At 44.6% G+C, this 11,614-nt stretch overlaps 1 protein-coding gene across 2 annotated transcripts; it reads right to left on the reverse strand.

The window, feature by feature from the left end:
* Window positions 1-687: 687 nt before the first annotated feature.
* On the reverse strand, window positions 688-5,041 carry DNAJC5 (DnaJ heat shock protein family (Hsp40) member C5). 2 transcript variants are annotated; one of them, XR_002825736.1, is made up of 5 exons: window positions 4,021-5,041; window positions 2,749-2,962; window positions 1,904-2,075; window positions 1,760-1,822; window positions 1,453-1,517 (listed from the first exon to the last, which is right to left on the reverse strand). XR_002825736.1 is itself a non-coding variant. In XM_004370156.2 (4 exons), exons 1-4 carry the CDS (start codon window positions 4,125-4,127, stop codon window positions 1,414-1,416), a joined length of 597 nt encoding a protein of 198 aa, XP_004370213.1. In that variant the 5' UTR covers window positions 4,128-5,041; the 3' UTR covers window positions 688-1,413. The 2 variants fall into 2 exon arrangements, 1 of the variants encoding a protein (XP_004370213.1); XM_004370156.2 differs by lacking the exon at window positions 1,760-1,822 and having other exon boundaries at window positions 688-1,517.
* Between the last annotated feature and the right edge of the window lie 6,573 nt (window positions 5,042-11,614).

The following is an 11,614-nucleotide window of genomic DNA, read 5'->3' on the forward strand; positions in this document are numbered from 1 at the left end:
TGGGAGGTCTGAACTTGACAAAACTGCCCCAATTTAACATCGTAGTGTACATCTGCCTTCTCACTGAATGTCTCCATGATCATTTCAATGAGCAAAAACCAAAGCAAGGTGGGACAGACAAGTGCGCCCAGGCCCAGTGTGCACGGCCTGTGGCGCCTCTGCCAGACACCTCCGGGCGCCTCCGTGCCAAGACCTCGGCTGTCTTCACATCACTGTCTTTTTGGCCACTTCCCGGTTGGGTCAAGCTAAACTTTTCCAGGCCCTGGGTGGGCAGGCAGGTGGGGGCGGGGCAGGTGCTCCAGCACGTGTGAGCCGGGGTGCAGCAAGGCGTCCTCCTCGCCTCGTCCTCTGAGGGTGGCACAAGCACATCTCAGAACCCACAACCCATGTTCCCTTGGCTCCCTGGCGGCAAGGCCCACACCCGCCACGTCGGGGACACAGGGAGGAGAGGAGGACTTTCGACAGCTCATTATAAGGTGTGCTGCTCGAGACTGGGGGTGGGTGGGGAGGGAAACAGTCGCGGGGGAGGCCTGGGGTACCCCTGCCTTCATTCTCAAGGCCTACGAAACCCACAACCCTGAAAGCTCAGCCCACCCAAATGCGGTGAGCTGGGGCTGGTGCTACCACTGTGGTTCCTGAAAGACCAAAAATGACAAAAGGACGGGGGCTCAAAGGAATGTGGAGTGTGGCTGTGAAGGGAAGATGTGGAATGTGACTGCCACCCCGCCTGCTGGGCGCCCACCTGCTCTGCCGGGGGTGGGAGGAGGGGTGGAAAACAGGGCACAGGCGAGGGGACACCCAGAGGGACAGGAACCTCAGAGTCACCGAGACTACAGCCACAAACACGGGGCAGAGAATTTGGTTTCAACATCAAGGGGACTCTTTCTACGCCTTCCACACTTTACCCACAGGAACCTGACCACAGGTGCAGTAAACAAAGGTGAGCAGGCCCTATGCAAACTGCCCAACACAGACACGGTGTCCAGGTGCTCAGGTGCTAGGGCAGAGCCAGGCGAACACACGTGGCCCTAGGGAGGAGGGGGTCCGCCCCGCCCCCCGGGCCAGGCCAAGCCGCCGGGCTGGTTCCAGTGCTCAGAACACAGGAGGTACCACTGTGGGACTGGCGCGGAAGCCCCACAACACGGACAGACATGAACGTCACCCCATACATGCTATTAAAGAGGAAAGAAAGAGGAGGAAGGAGACCGTAGCGGAACTGCTTTAAATACTGCATGCTACGCACGTCACGAGTCAGGGTATGGCGGGTGGGGCGCTGGGCAGGCGGGAGGTGCCAGGCACCCTGGGGCGGCACTGCCCTCCCCCACCGGGGTGCCCCCGCTCTGCGCCTACAGTCCATGTTCTAGGTGGAGGTGGCCGTGTGGGCTGCTCCGTCTACTCGCAGCAGCTGCAGACTTAGTTAAACCCGTCAGTGTGGTAGCTGGGGTGGGAGTCGGCCGTGAGCTGGGTGGTCTCCGTGGCGGACGCGGGCTGGATCACGATGGGCGTGTCTGTGGCCTCTGAAAAGCAAGCACCGCCGGCTCAGCGCACGAGGTGCCGCGGTGAGCACCAGCACGGGCCACTGGCGGCTCTGCAGCCGGGGCGGCTGCGGGACGGCGTCCGACGAGAAGCTCTCCGCTCACCTCCGCCCAGCACACCTGCCCGGCGGCCTCCGTCCCCGCCCGCCCGCCCCTCCTGGCCAAGTCACACGGCTTCGCGCAGTCTCAGCGGGGGGGGGACCGCTCGGCGAGTCCGCGTTTACCTCCGGCGTCCGCGCACTCGCCAGCCGCCACCACAAACACGCCCGCACAGGCTCAGTGCCCTCCTGTTTGACAAGACAGGGTGATGCACTCAGGGCTCCTTCAGGCGCCCCATGCATGCCCACCGCGCGGGCGGGCGCACTCACCCCTCTCGTCCGACTGCAGCTGCGCCTCCAGGTCCTCGGGCGACACGTAGACCTCGGCCTCGTCGCCCTCGGGCGGCCGCGGCTTGCACTTCCCGCAGCAGCAGTTGAAACAGCAGCACAGGCAGCAGCAACAGTAGCAGCACGTGAGCAGCCCGCAGAAGAGGAAGAGGGCCTGGGGGGCGGGCAGAGAACGTTCGCCGCGGCCCAGATGCGCAGCCGCGTGCGCACCTCCTCCTCATACGCCTGCCCCCCACTGTGGGCCCTGAGGCTCCCCGAGGAAGAGCGTGGCAGGCGTGCTACACAGGCCGAGTCTGCCTTTTGAGACCAAGTGCAAAGAAAGGAAATCCCAGGGAAGACGGGACAGGCAGAAAGAGATGGTTTTTTTGAAAGAAACGGGTTTCTGTAAAGACAGGGATGAGGACTGACAAGCAAACTTGCCAACAAGGGGCTTCCCTAGAGCTAAAGGCCGCGGCTCACTCAGGCTCTTTGGCTTTCTTTGTGACAGACACGTGGGATAAATTAAACACAATAAATGAAGAAATGTTGATAAAATAAAGGATGTAAGTCAAATGTTTCTGAAGTCAGGTTTCAAATAAGTCTTCCCTAAGAACAAAAATTTGCCCACTGTGTGATGGAAAGATTATCATCCTATCTCTGTCCTTTAGGGACCTGAGCCCTCCTGGTCTGCAAGGCTCCGCTCAGCCATTCTCAGTGCTGGGCTGACAGTCAGGAACACAGCCAGCGCCTGCACCCGTGCCCTCACCCGCACACACACCCTCCCCCAACCTTGGCCATGGCTGACCAAAACACAGCCAGCGCCTGCACACACGCCCCCCGCCCCTCACCTTGGCCCACCAACTGGAGAGCACGAAGTAGGTGTTCACGTTCTCCTCGCCAAACTGCTCGGCCACATAGAGGCCCAGGGAGCCGTACTTGTCATAGATGTTCCTTTTTGTGGCATCCGTGAGGATCGCATGGGCATTGTTGATCTCCTTGAATTTGTCCGCCGCCTCCGGGTTATCAGGGTTCTTGTCGGGGTGATACTTCAAGGCAAGTTTCCTGCAAACCAAAACCGTCTCCTGGTTTTCAACTTGGTCTCAAGTTTCATGCCCACCACTGGTCAGGGTCCAGCGGAAGGAAATGCTTACCCGTTACCAGCTCGCTCTCCCCAACTGCTTCCCGACTTTGCACAGAACTTCAGAATGTCGGAATCAGAAGAAATCACGCAACCTTACTGCTCAACAGAGATGGAGTGGAGGCCCGTGAGGTCACAGGCACTGGGCAGCCCTGGGGTGAGGACTGACGGGCTGCACGAGCAGCTGACCAGGCACAGCCAGTAAGGACAGCATTCACGAACTTCCGATGGTTGAAGGCCCACCCTGCTGCCACCTCTATGCCCGTCTGACTCCCCGCACGGAGGAGCGAGGACGACACTATTGTTCGTTTAGTACGACTCCAAGGATGCACCAGGAGGACTATTTGAAATGTCTGGGTTAAATGACGGTGAGTGTCTCTCAGGACTCAGGGAAGAGAACCTGAGAGTTAAGTTCTTCAAGTTCTATTGAGGCGCTAGCAGAGTGAATATGACCTGTCACCATTGGGCTAAAACAAGCAGACCATTCAAATCTTCCCAGGGCTTTGTCTGAAGCTAGGGGGTCTCCACGCAAGTTCAGACCCTACTTCCTGGCAGAAGTGGTTGCTCTAGTTAAGACAGTTTGTAACATCTATAGAGTTCTGGATCCCTGGTGATGCAGTGGTTAAGAGCTACAGCTGCTAACCACAAAGCTGGCTGTTCAAATCCACCAGCCACTCCTTGGAAACCCTATGGGGCAGCTCTACTCTGTCCTAGAAGGTCGCTGTGAGTCAGAATTGACTCCGTGGCATCTAACAACAACATAGAATACTATTTTTTATTGTTGCCAAGAAAATACTAAGAATGTAACAATTTGATGCTATAAGAAGCACACTATAAATACAAATATGCAACAGAACTGTTACCATTTAACTATGAGGTGGTCAGGATAAACATGAGGGCAATGGTTCCTGGTAAAAGAGACCAAACCACACCAGGGGCAGGTATGTCCTCCTGGGAGCTGGGGCCATGTTTGTCATCTTACCGATAGGATTTCTTAATGTCGTCTGAGGTCGCATTCTTGTCTAGCCCCAGCACATGGTACAGCGACTCCCCAGAGGTGGAGAGAGAGCGCTGCCTCTGGTCAGCCATGTTAGGCTAATCTACAAGACAAAAGGGGAAACATCAAAAAGAATAGACCAAAATTCTGCATGTGGAGCTGATGGATTTTCAGGCACTGTCTTGTGGGGTTTATAAGGTACCAGACATGGTACACCTGGCACTACAGCACAAAGGGCCTGTCTGGGGCAAGGTCTCTGCGTTCTCCTGAAGTGCTACAATACTGCTAGCCCAAGCAGACTGTGAAAAATTAAAGGTATATGTTGTAATCCCTAAAGCAATCATTACATTAAAAAATGCAAGGAGGTATAGCTACAAAGCTAAGAGAAAAATTAAAATGAAATTCTTAAAAATATTCAATGACATGAAGGCAAGAAAGGGAAAAGAAGAAACACAGAGGTAACAAGCAGAAAGAAAGTAATAAATTACTAAGCCTAAATCTAATCATATCAATAATTCAATGTCCGTGGATGAAAGGCTCCAACTACAAGGCAGAGATTATCAGAACGGGTAAAACTGCTGCCTACAAGAAACACACTTTAAAGACAGAGCTTCCAAACACAGGAAACAAAAATGGAAAGAGTCAAAGGGAGAAAGAGGCAACCCCACAAGCAGAGAAAATTTTAACACCCCATCTCAGAAACTGATAGAATAGTTTTCAAAAACCCATCAAAACTTTTATGATTTGAGCAATACTATCAACCACCATGACCTGACTGATACTGACAGAGTACCCAACAACTGTAGAATATATATTCTTTTCAAGTGTACATTGCATGTTCACCAAGACATGCCACATGTTGGGTCTTAAAACAAGTTTCCATAAACTTAAATGGGTTGAAATCATACACAATATGTTCTCTAACCTTAACAGAATTAAACTGGAAACCCAACAGATATGTAGGAAAGTCTCAAGTATTTAACAGTAAACAACACACTTCTAAATAACACGAAGATCAAAGAAGAAATTACAAGGAAAATTTGAAAATATTTTAAATCAGATAATAATGAAAATGGAGCCCTGGTAGCACAGTGGTTAAGAACTTGGCTGCTAACCAAAAGGTCAGCAGTTCGAATCCACCAGTTGCTCCTTGGAAACGCTATGGGGCAGTTCTGCTCCGTCCTGTAGGGGCCGCTATAGGTTGGAACTGACTTGATGGCACACAATAACAACAATAAGGAAAATACAACATATTGAAACTTGTGGAATGCGACTAAAACGTGTATTGGTTTAAAATGCTTGTATCAGAAAAGACCAAAAAACAGACAGACAAACCCGTTGCTGTCGAGTCGATTCTGACTCATAGCGACCCTACAAGACAGAGCAGAACTGCCCCATGGAGTTTCTAAGGAGCATCTGGTGGATTCAACTGCTGATCTTTTCATTAACAGCCATAGCTCTTAACCACTGTGCCACCAGGGCTCCATCAGAAAAGAAGAGAGGTCTAAAATTAAGACCTAAGGTTCCACCTTATGAAGCTAGAAGAGTAAACCCAATATACATGGAATGAAGGACATTAATAAAGGGCAGAAATCAGTGAGCTAGAAAACATACAAACAATAGAGAATTTTAACAAAGCCAAAAGTCGAATTTTGAGAAGAACAACAAAACTGATAAACAACTAGCCAGACTGGCCAAGAAATAGAGCTCAAATCATTCACATCAGCAACAAGAGAGAGGTTCATCTCCTACAGGCATGAAAAAGATAATAATATTATGAACGGCTTCATGTCAAGAAATAGGGAAAGTCAGATGAATTGGACAAATACCTTGAAAAATACAACTTACCAAAATTGACACAAGATGAAACAGAAAATCTGAATAGACCTGTATCTGTTAAGGAAATTGAATTTGTATTAAACAAAAACAAACAAAAAACCTTCCCACAAAGAAAATTCCAGGGTGAGATGGTTTTTCTGCCAAACATTCAAGGAAAAAATGATGTTAATCTTAAACAAACACTTTCAAAAACAGGAGGGAACTCTTATCAACTCACTTTTTGAGGCCAGCATAATGCTGACACCAAAACATGACAGACATGACCAAAAAAAAAAAAAAAAAAAACTCATGAACATAGATGCAAAAAGTCTTTAACAAATTATTAGCAAATCAAACCTAACAGTATACAAAAAGCTATATACATCATGATCAAGTGGAAATTATTCCAGGAACGCAAGCTTGACTTAACATTTTAAAATAAATCAAAATAATTCACTACATTAACAGAATAAAGATAAACCAAATAATCATCTCAAAAGATGCATCTGACAAAATTCAACATTAATTCATGATAACAAAAACTCAGCAAACCCGGCTACCACCACTGACTGCTCTGACCAGGATCACAACAGAGGGTTCTGGACAGAGCTGGAGAAGGATGTAGAGCATAATTGTAACTCACAAAAAAAGACCAGATTTACTGGCCTAAAGGAGACTGGCGAAACCCCAAGACTATGGCCCCCAGACACCCTTTTAGCTCAGTGGTGAAGTTACCTCCGAGGTTCACTGTTCAGCCTGGGAGTGGACAGCCCCGTAAAACCAAGTAAGACTAACGAGGTACCAGAGTCCAGTGACAAGGGCCAGAAGGCAGAAGGGGACAAGGAAGCTGGTGATAGGGAACCCAAGGTTGAGTAATGATATTGTTGATGTGTTGTGAGGTTGTTAACCATTGTCAGAGGGCAACATGTGTAGTGACTGTTGGGTGGGAGGCTGTTCTGTTCTGTGGGCCTTCGTCTTGGGTGGGAGTGGCAGCGCGGTTCGAGGAGTGTGGTCAGTGTCGCTGAGCTGTGCATGTTGGAGGTTTTTGGGGTCGTGTGTCTTTGGCTATGTGTATTTTCACCAAGGAAAAGGGGAGGTTGAGAGGTTGGAGGGTTGATGTGTTGTGGGGTTGTCGACCGATGTTATGGGACAGCATGTGTACTTCTGTTTCATGGGAAACTGTTTGTTCTGTGGGCCTTCACCTGAAGTATAATAGAGAAAAATAAAATATAAAAAAATAAAAACTTAGCAAACTAGGAATAGAGGGGAACTTCCTCAGTCTGATAAATGGCACCTATGAAATGTGCTAAAAGAAATAATAATGTCAATCAAGAATTGTATGTCCAACAAAACTATCCTTCAAAAATGAAGGCAGTATTAAGACATTCCCAGATAAACGAAAACTAACAGTCCATCACTAGTAGATCTGCTCTGCCAGAAATGATAAAGAGAGTCCTTCAGGCTGTAACAAGGGGTTATTAGACAGTAACTGAAATCCACATGAAGAAATAAAAAAAATCAGTACAGGTAACTACATAGGTAAATATAAAAGTCAGCCAGCATTAATGTACTTTTTGTTGTAACTCCTCTTTTTTCCTATTTAAGAAACAAACTGCATAAAACTATAATTATGTAAGAGCAAATTTTGTATACTATTGAAACTAAGTTGGTATTAATTCAAACTAATTATAAATTAAGATTATAACTGTAAACCTCCAGGGCAACAACTAAGAAAACAACTAAAAAACATGTAGTAAAAGAATTGAGAAAGGACTCGAAATGATACATTAGAAAACTAACACAAAAGAAGGCAGTAATGGAGAAACTGAGGAACAAAAAAGATGTAAGACATATAGAAAACAAACAGCAAAATGGCAGGAGTAAGTCCTCCCTTATCAGTAGTTACATTAAATGTAAATGGATTACACTCTACAATTAAAAGGAAGAGATTGACAGAATGGATAAAAACAAAACAAAACAAATATGATCCAATAATATGCTGCTTACAAGAAACTCACTTTAGACCCAAAGACACAAATAGGTTGAAAGTGAAAAGATGGAAAAAGATATTCCATGCAAATAGTCAGAAGAGAACTAGAGAGGCTATAGTGATGTCAGACAAAATAGACATTAAGAAAAAAATTGTTATGCGATCAAGAAAGACATTACATAATGATAAAAATATCAATTCATCAAAAAGATATAACAAATACAACAATTACGTTAGGCCACAAAACAAGTTTCAGTAAACTTTAAAAGACTGAAATCATACAAAGTATCTTCTCTGACCACAATGGAATGAAATTAGAAATAACAGAAGGAAAACACAATTCACAATTATGTGGAAATTAAACAACGTACTCTTTTTTTTTAAGCATAAGTTTATTATTAGTTTCAATTTATATTATTCTTTTTTTTATTGTGCTTTAAGTGAAAGTTTACAATTCAAGTTAGTTTCTCATACAAAGATTTATACACACATTGTTATGTGACTCTGGGTGCTCTCCCTATACTGTGACAGCACATTCCTCTTTTCTACCCTGGATTTACTGTGTCCATTCAGCCAGCTCCTGACCCTCTCTGCCTTCTCATCTTGCCTCTGGACAGGAGCTGCCCATTTAGTCTCATGTATCTACTTGAGCAAAGAAGCACCCTCTTCACGAGTATCATTTTATGTCCCGTAGTCCAGTCTAATGTTTGTCTGAAGAGTTGGCCTCGGGAATGGTTTCAGTTTTGGGCTAACAGAAAGTCCAGGGGCCATGTCTTCCAGGGTCCCTCCAGTCTCAGTCAAACCATTAAGTCTGGTCTTTTTACTAGAATTTGAGTTCTGCACCCCACCCTTCTCCTGCTCCATCAGGGACTCTCTGTTGTGTTCCCTGTCAGGACGGTCTTTGGTGGTAGCCAGGCACCATCTAGTTCTTCTGGTCTCAGGCTGATGGAGTCTCCAGTTTATGTGGCCCTTTCTATCTCTTGGGCTAATATTATCCTTGTGTCTTTGGTGTTCTTCATTCTCCTTTGCTCCAGGTTGTTTGGGACCAATAGATGCATCGCAGATGGCTGCTCACCAGCTTTTTAGACCCCAGACACCACTCACCAAAGTGGGATGCAGAACACTTTCTGAATAAACTTTGTTATGCCAGTTGACCTAGATGTTCCCTGAAACCATGGTCCCCAGACTCCTGCCCCTGCTACTTTGTCCTTCGAAGTGCTTGGTTGTATTCAGGAAACTTCTTAGCTTTTGGTATAGTCCAGTTTAAACAAGACACTCTTAAACAACCAATGGGTAAAGAAGAAATCACAAGGAAAATTGGAAAATACTTTGAGATGAATGAAAACGAAAGGACAACATACCAAAACTTATGGGATGCGGCAAAAGCAGCACTCAGAGGGAAATTTATACTTGTAAATACCCACATTAATTAAGAAGAACGGTCCCAAACCAATAACCTAAACTTCTACCTCAAGGAACTAGATAAAGAAGAGCAAAATAGACCCCAAGCAAGCAGATGGAAGGAAATAATAAAGATTAGGGTGAAAATAAATGAAGTAGAGACTATAAAAACAATGTTTCGTTAGGTGCCGTCAAGTTGTTTCTTACTTATAGCAACCCTATGCACCACAGAACAAAACACTGCCCGGTCCTGCACCATGCTCACAATTGTTGTTATGCTTGAGCCCATTGTTGCAGCCACTGTGTCAATCCATCTCTTTGAGGGTCTTCCTCTTTTTCACTGACCCTCTACTTTACCAAGCATGATGTCCTTCTCCAGGGACTGATCCCTCCTGACAATATGTCCAGAGTATGTAAGACGTAGTCTCATCATCCTTGCTTCTAAGGAGCATTCTGGTTGTACGTCTTCCAAGACAGACCTGTTCGTTCTTTTGGCAGTGCATAGTATATTCAATATTCTTCACCAACACCACAATTCAAAGGCATCAATTCTTCTTTGGTCTTCCTTATTCACTGTCCAGCTTTCGTATGCATATGATACGATTGAAAATACCATGGCTTGGGTCAGGCACACCTTAGTCTTCAAGGTGATATCCTTGCATTTCAACACTTTAAAAAGGTCTTTTGCAGCAGATTTGCCCAATGCAATGCATCTTTTGATTTCTTGACTGCTGCTTCTATGGGCATTGATTGTGGATCCAAGTAAAATGAAATCCTTGAAATCCTTGACAACTTCAATCTTTTTTCCATTTATAAAAGAAATAGAATCAACAAAATCAAAAGTGAGGTTTTTTTTAAAGATCAACAAGATTGGCAAACTTTCAGCTAGACTAACCAAGATAAAAAGAGAGAAGGCTCAAATTACTAAAATCAGGAATTAAAGTAGGGACATTACTACTGGCCTTACAGAAATAAGAAGGATTATAAGAGAACACTATGAACAATTACATGCCAACAAATTAGACAACCTAGAAGAAACGGACAGATTTCTACAAATATACAAATTTCCAAAACTGACTCAAGAAGAAATAGAAAAATCTGAATAGACCTATAATAAGAGATTGAGTCAATAATCAAAAAAACTTCCAACCAAAAATCCCAGGACAAGATGGATTCACTGGTGAATTCTACCAAATGTTTAAAGAAGAATTAACATTAATCCTTCTCAAGCGCTTTCAAAAAACAGAAGAGGAGAGAACACCTCCTAAATAATTTTATGAGGCCAGTATTACCCTGCTATCAAAACCAGAGAAAGACGTGACAAGAAAAGAAAACTAAAGCATACACCATTGACCAAGTGGGATTTATTCCAGGAATGCAAAGGTGGTTCAACAGACGAAAATCAATGCAAGATACAGTATTAATAGAATACAGGAAATAACCCACATGACTATATCAATAGATGCAGAAAAACTATCTGACAAAATCCAGCACCTTTCATGATAAAACCACTCAACAAACTAGAAATAGAAGGGAAATTCCTCAATCTGATAAAGAGTACCTATGAAAAACCCACAGCTAATATCATACTTAATGGCGAAAGAATAAATGTTTTCCCCCTAAAATCATCAGGAACAAGACTAGGATGTCTGTTCTTGCTACTTCCATTCAATGTTGTACTGGAAGTTCAAGTCAGGGCAATTAGGCAAGGAAAGGAAACAAAAGGCATCCAAATCAGAAAGGAACAAGTAAAACTATATTTGCAGATGACATATCTTATATCTGGAAAATTCTAAAGAATCCACCTAAAAGCTATTAGAGCTAATAAACAAATTAATCAAAGTCACAGAATACAAGATACACATACAAAAACCCATTGCATTTCTATACACTAGCAATGAAGAATCTGAAACCAAAACGAAGAAAAGAATCCCATTTAAATTGCATCCAAAAGAATACAACACCTCGGAATAAACTCAAGGAGGTGAATAAATGAAGCATGCAGAATATCTACATATTAACAACTTTAAAACATTGTTGGAAGAAATTAAAGAACACCATACGGGGCAGTTCCACTCTGTCCTATAGGGTTGTTATGAGTTGGAATCGACTTGATGGCAACAGGTTTTGGTTCTTTAAATGAATGGAAAGACATCCTGTGTTCCTGGACTGGAAGATTTAACATTGTTAAGATAGCAATACCCCCAAATTGATCTACAGATTCAATGCAATCCCTATCAAAATTCCAATGGCATTTTTGCAGAAATGGATAAGTAGATCCTAAAATTAACATGGAACTGTAAGGGACCCTGAATAGCCAGAACAATCTTAAAAAAGAAGAACAAAGCTGGAAGACTCACACTTCTAAGC

Source organism: Trichechus manatus, unplaced genomic scaffold (genome assembly GCF_000243295.1).
Source record: "Trichechus manatus latirostris isolate Lorelei unplaced genomic scaffold, TriManLat1.0 scaffold00008, whole genome shotgun sequence".
Classification (NCBI taxonomy): Eukaryota; Metazoa; Chordata; class Mammalia; order Sirenia; family Trichechidae; genus Trichechus; species Trichechus manatus.

Excerpts from the sequence above, each read along its gene's own strand:
- DNAJC5 (XM_004370156.2), bottom strand. The coding sequence starts at position 4,127 with ATGGCTGACCAGAGGCAGCGCTCTCTCTCCACCTCTGGGGAGTCGCTG. Across the intron at positions 2,076-2,748 it reads TCTCCAGTTGGTGGGCCAAG|GCCCTCTTCCTCTTCTGCGG; the intron begins GTGAGGGGCGGG and ends CCCGCCCCCCAG. Across the intron at positions 1,518-1,903 it reads GCTGCAGTCGGACGAGAGGG|AGGCCACAGACACGCCCATC; the intron begins GTGAGTGCGCCC and ends CTTGCTTTTCAG.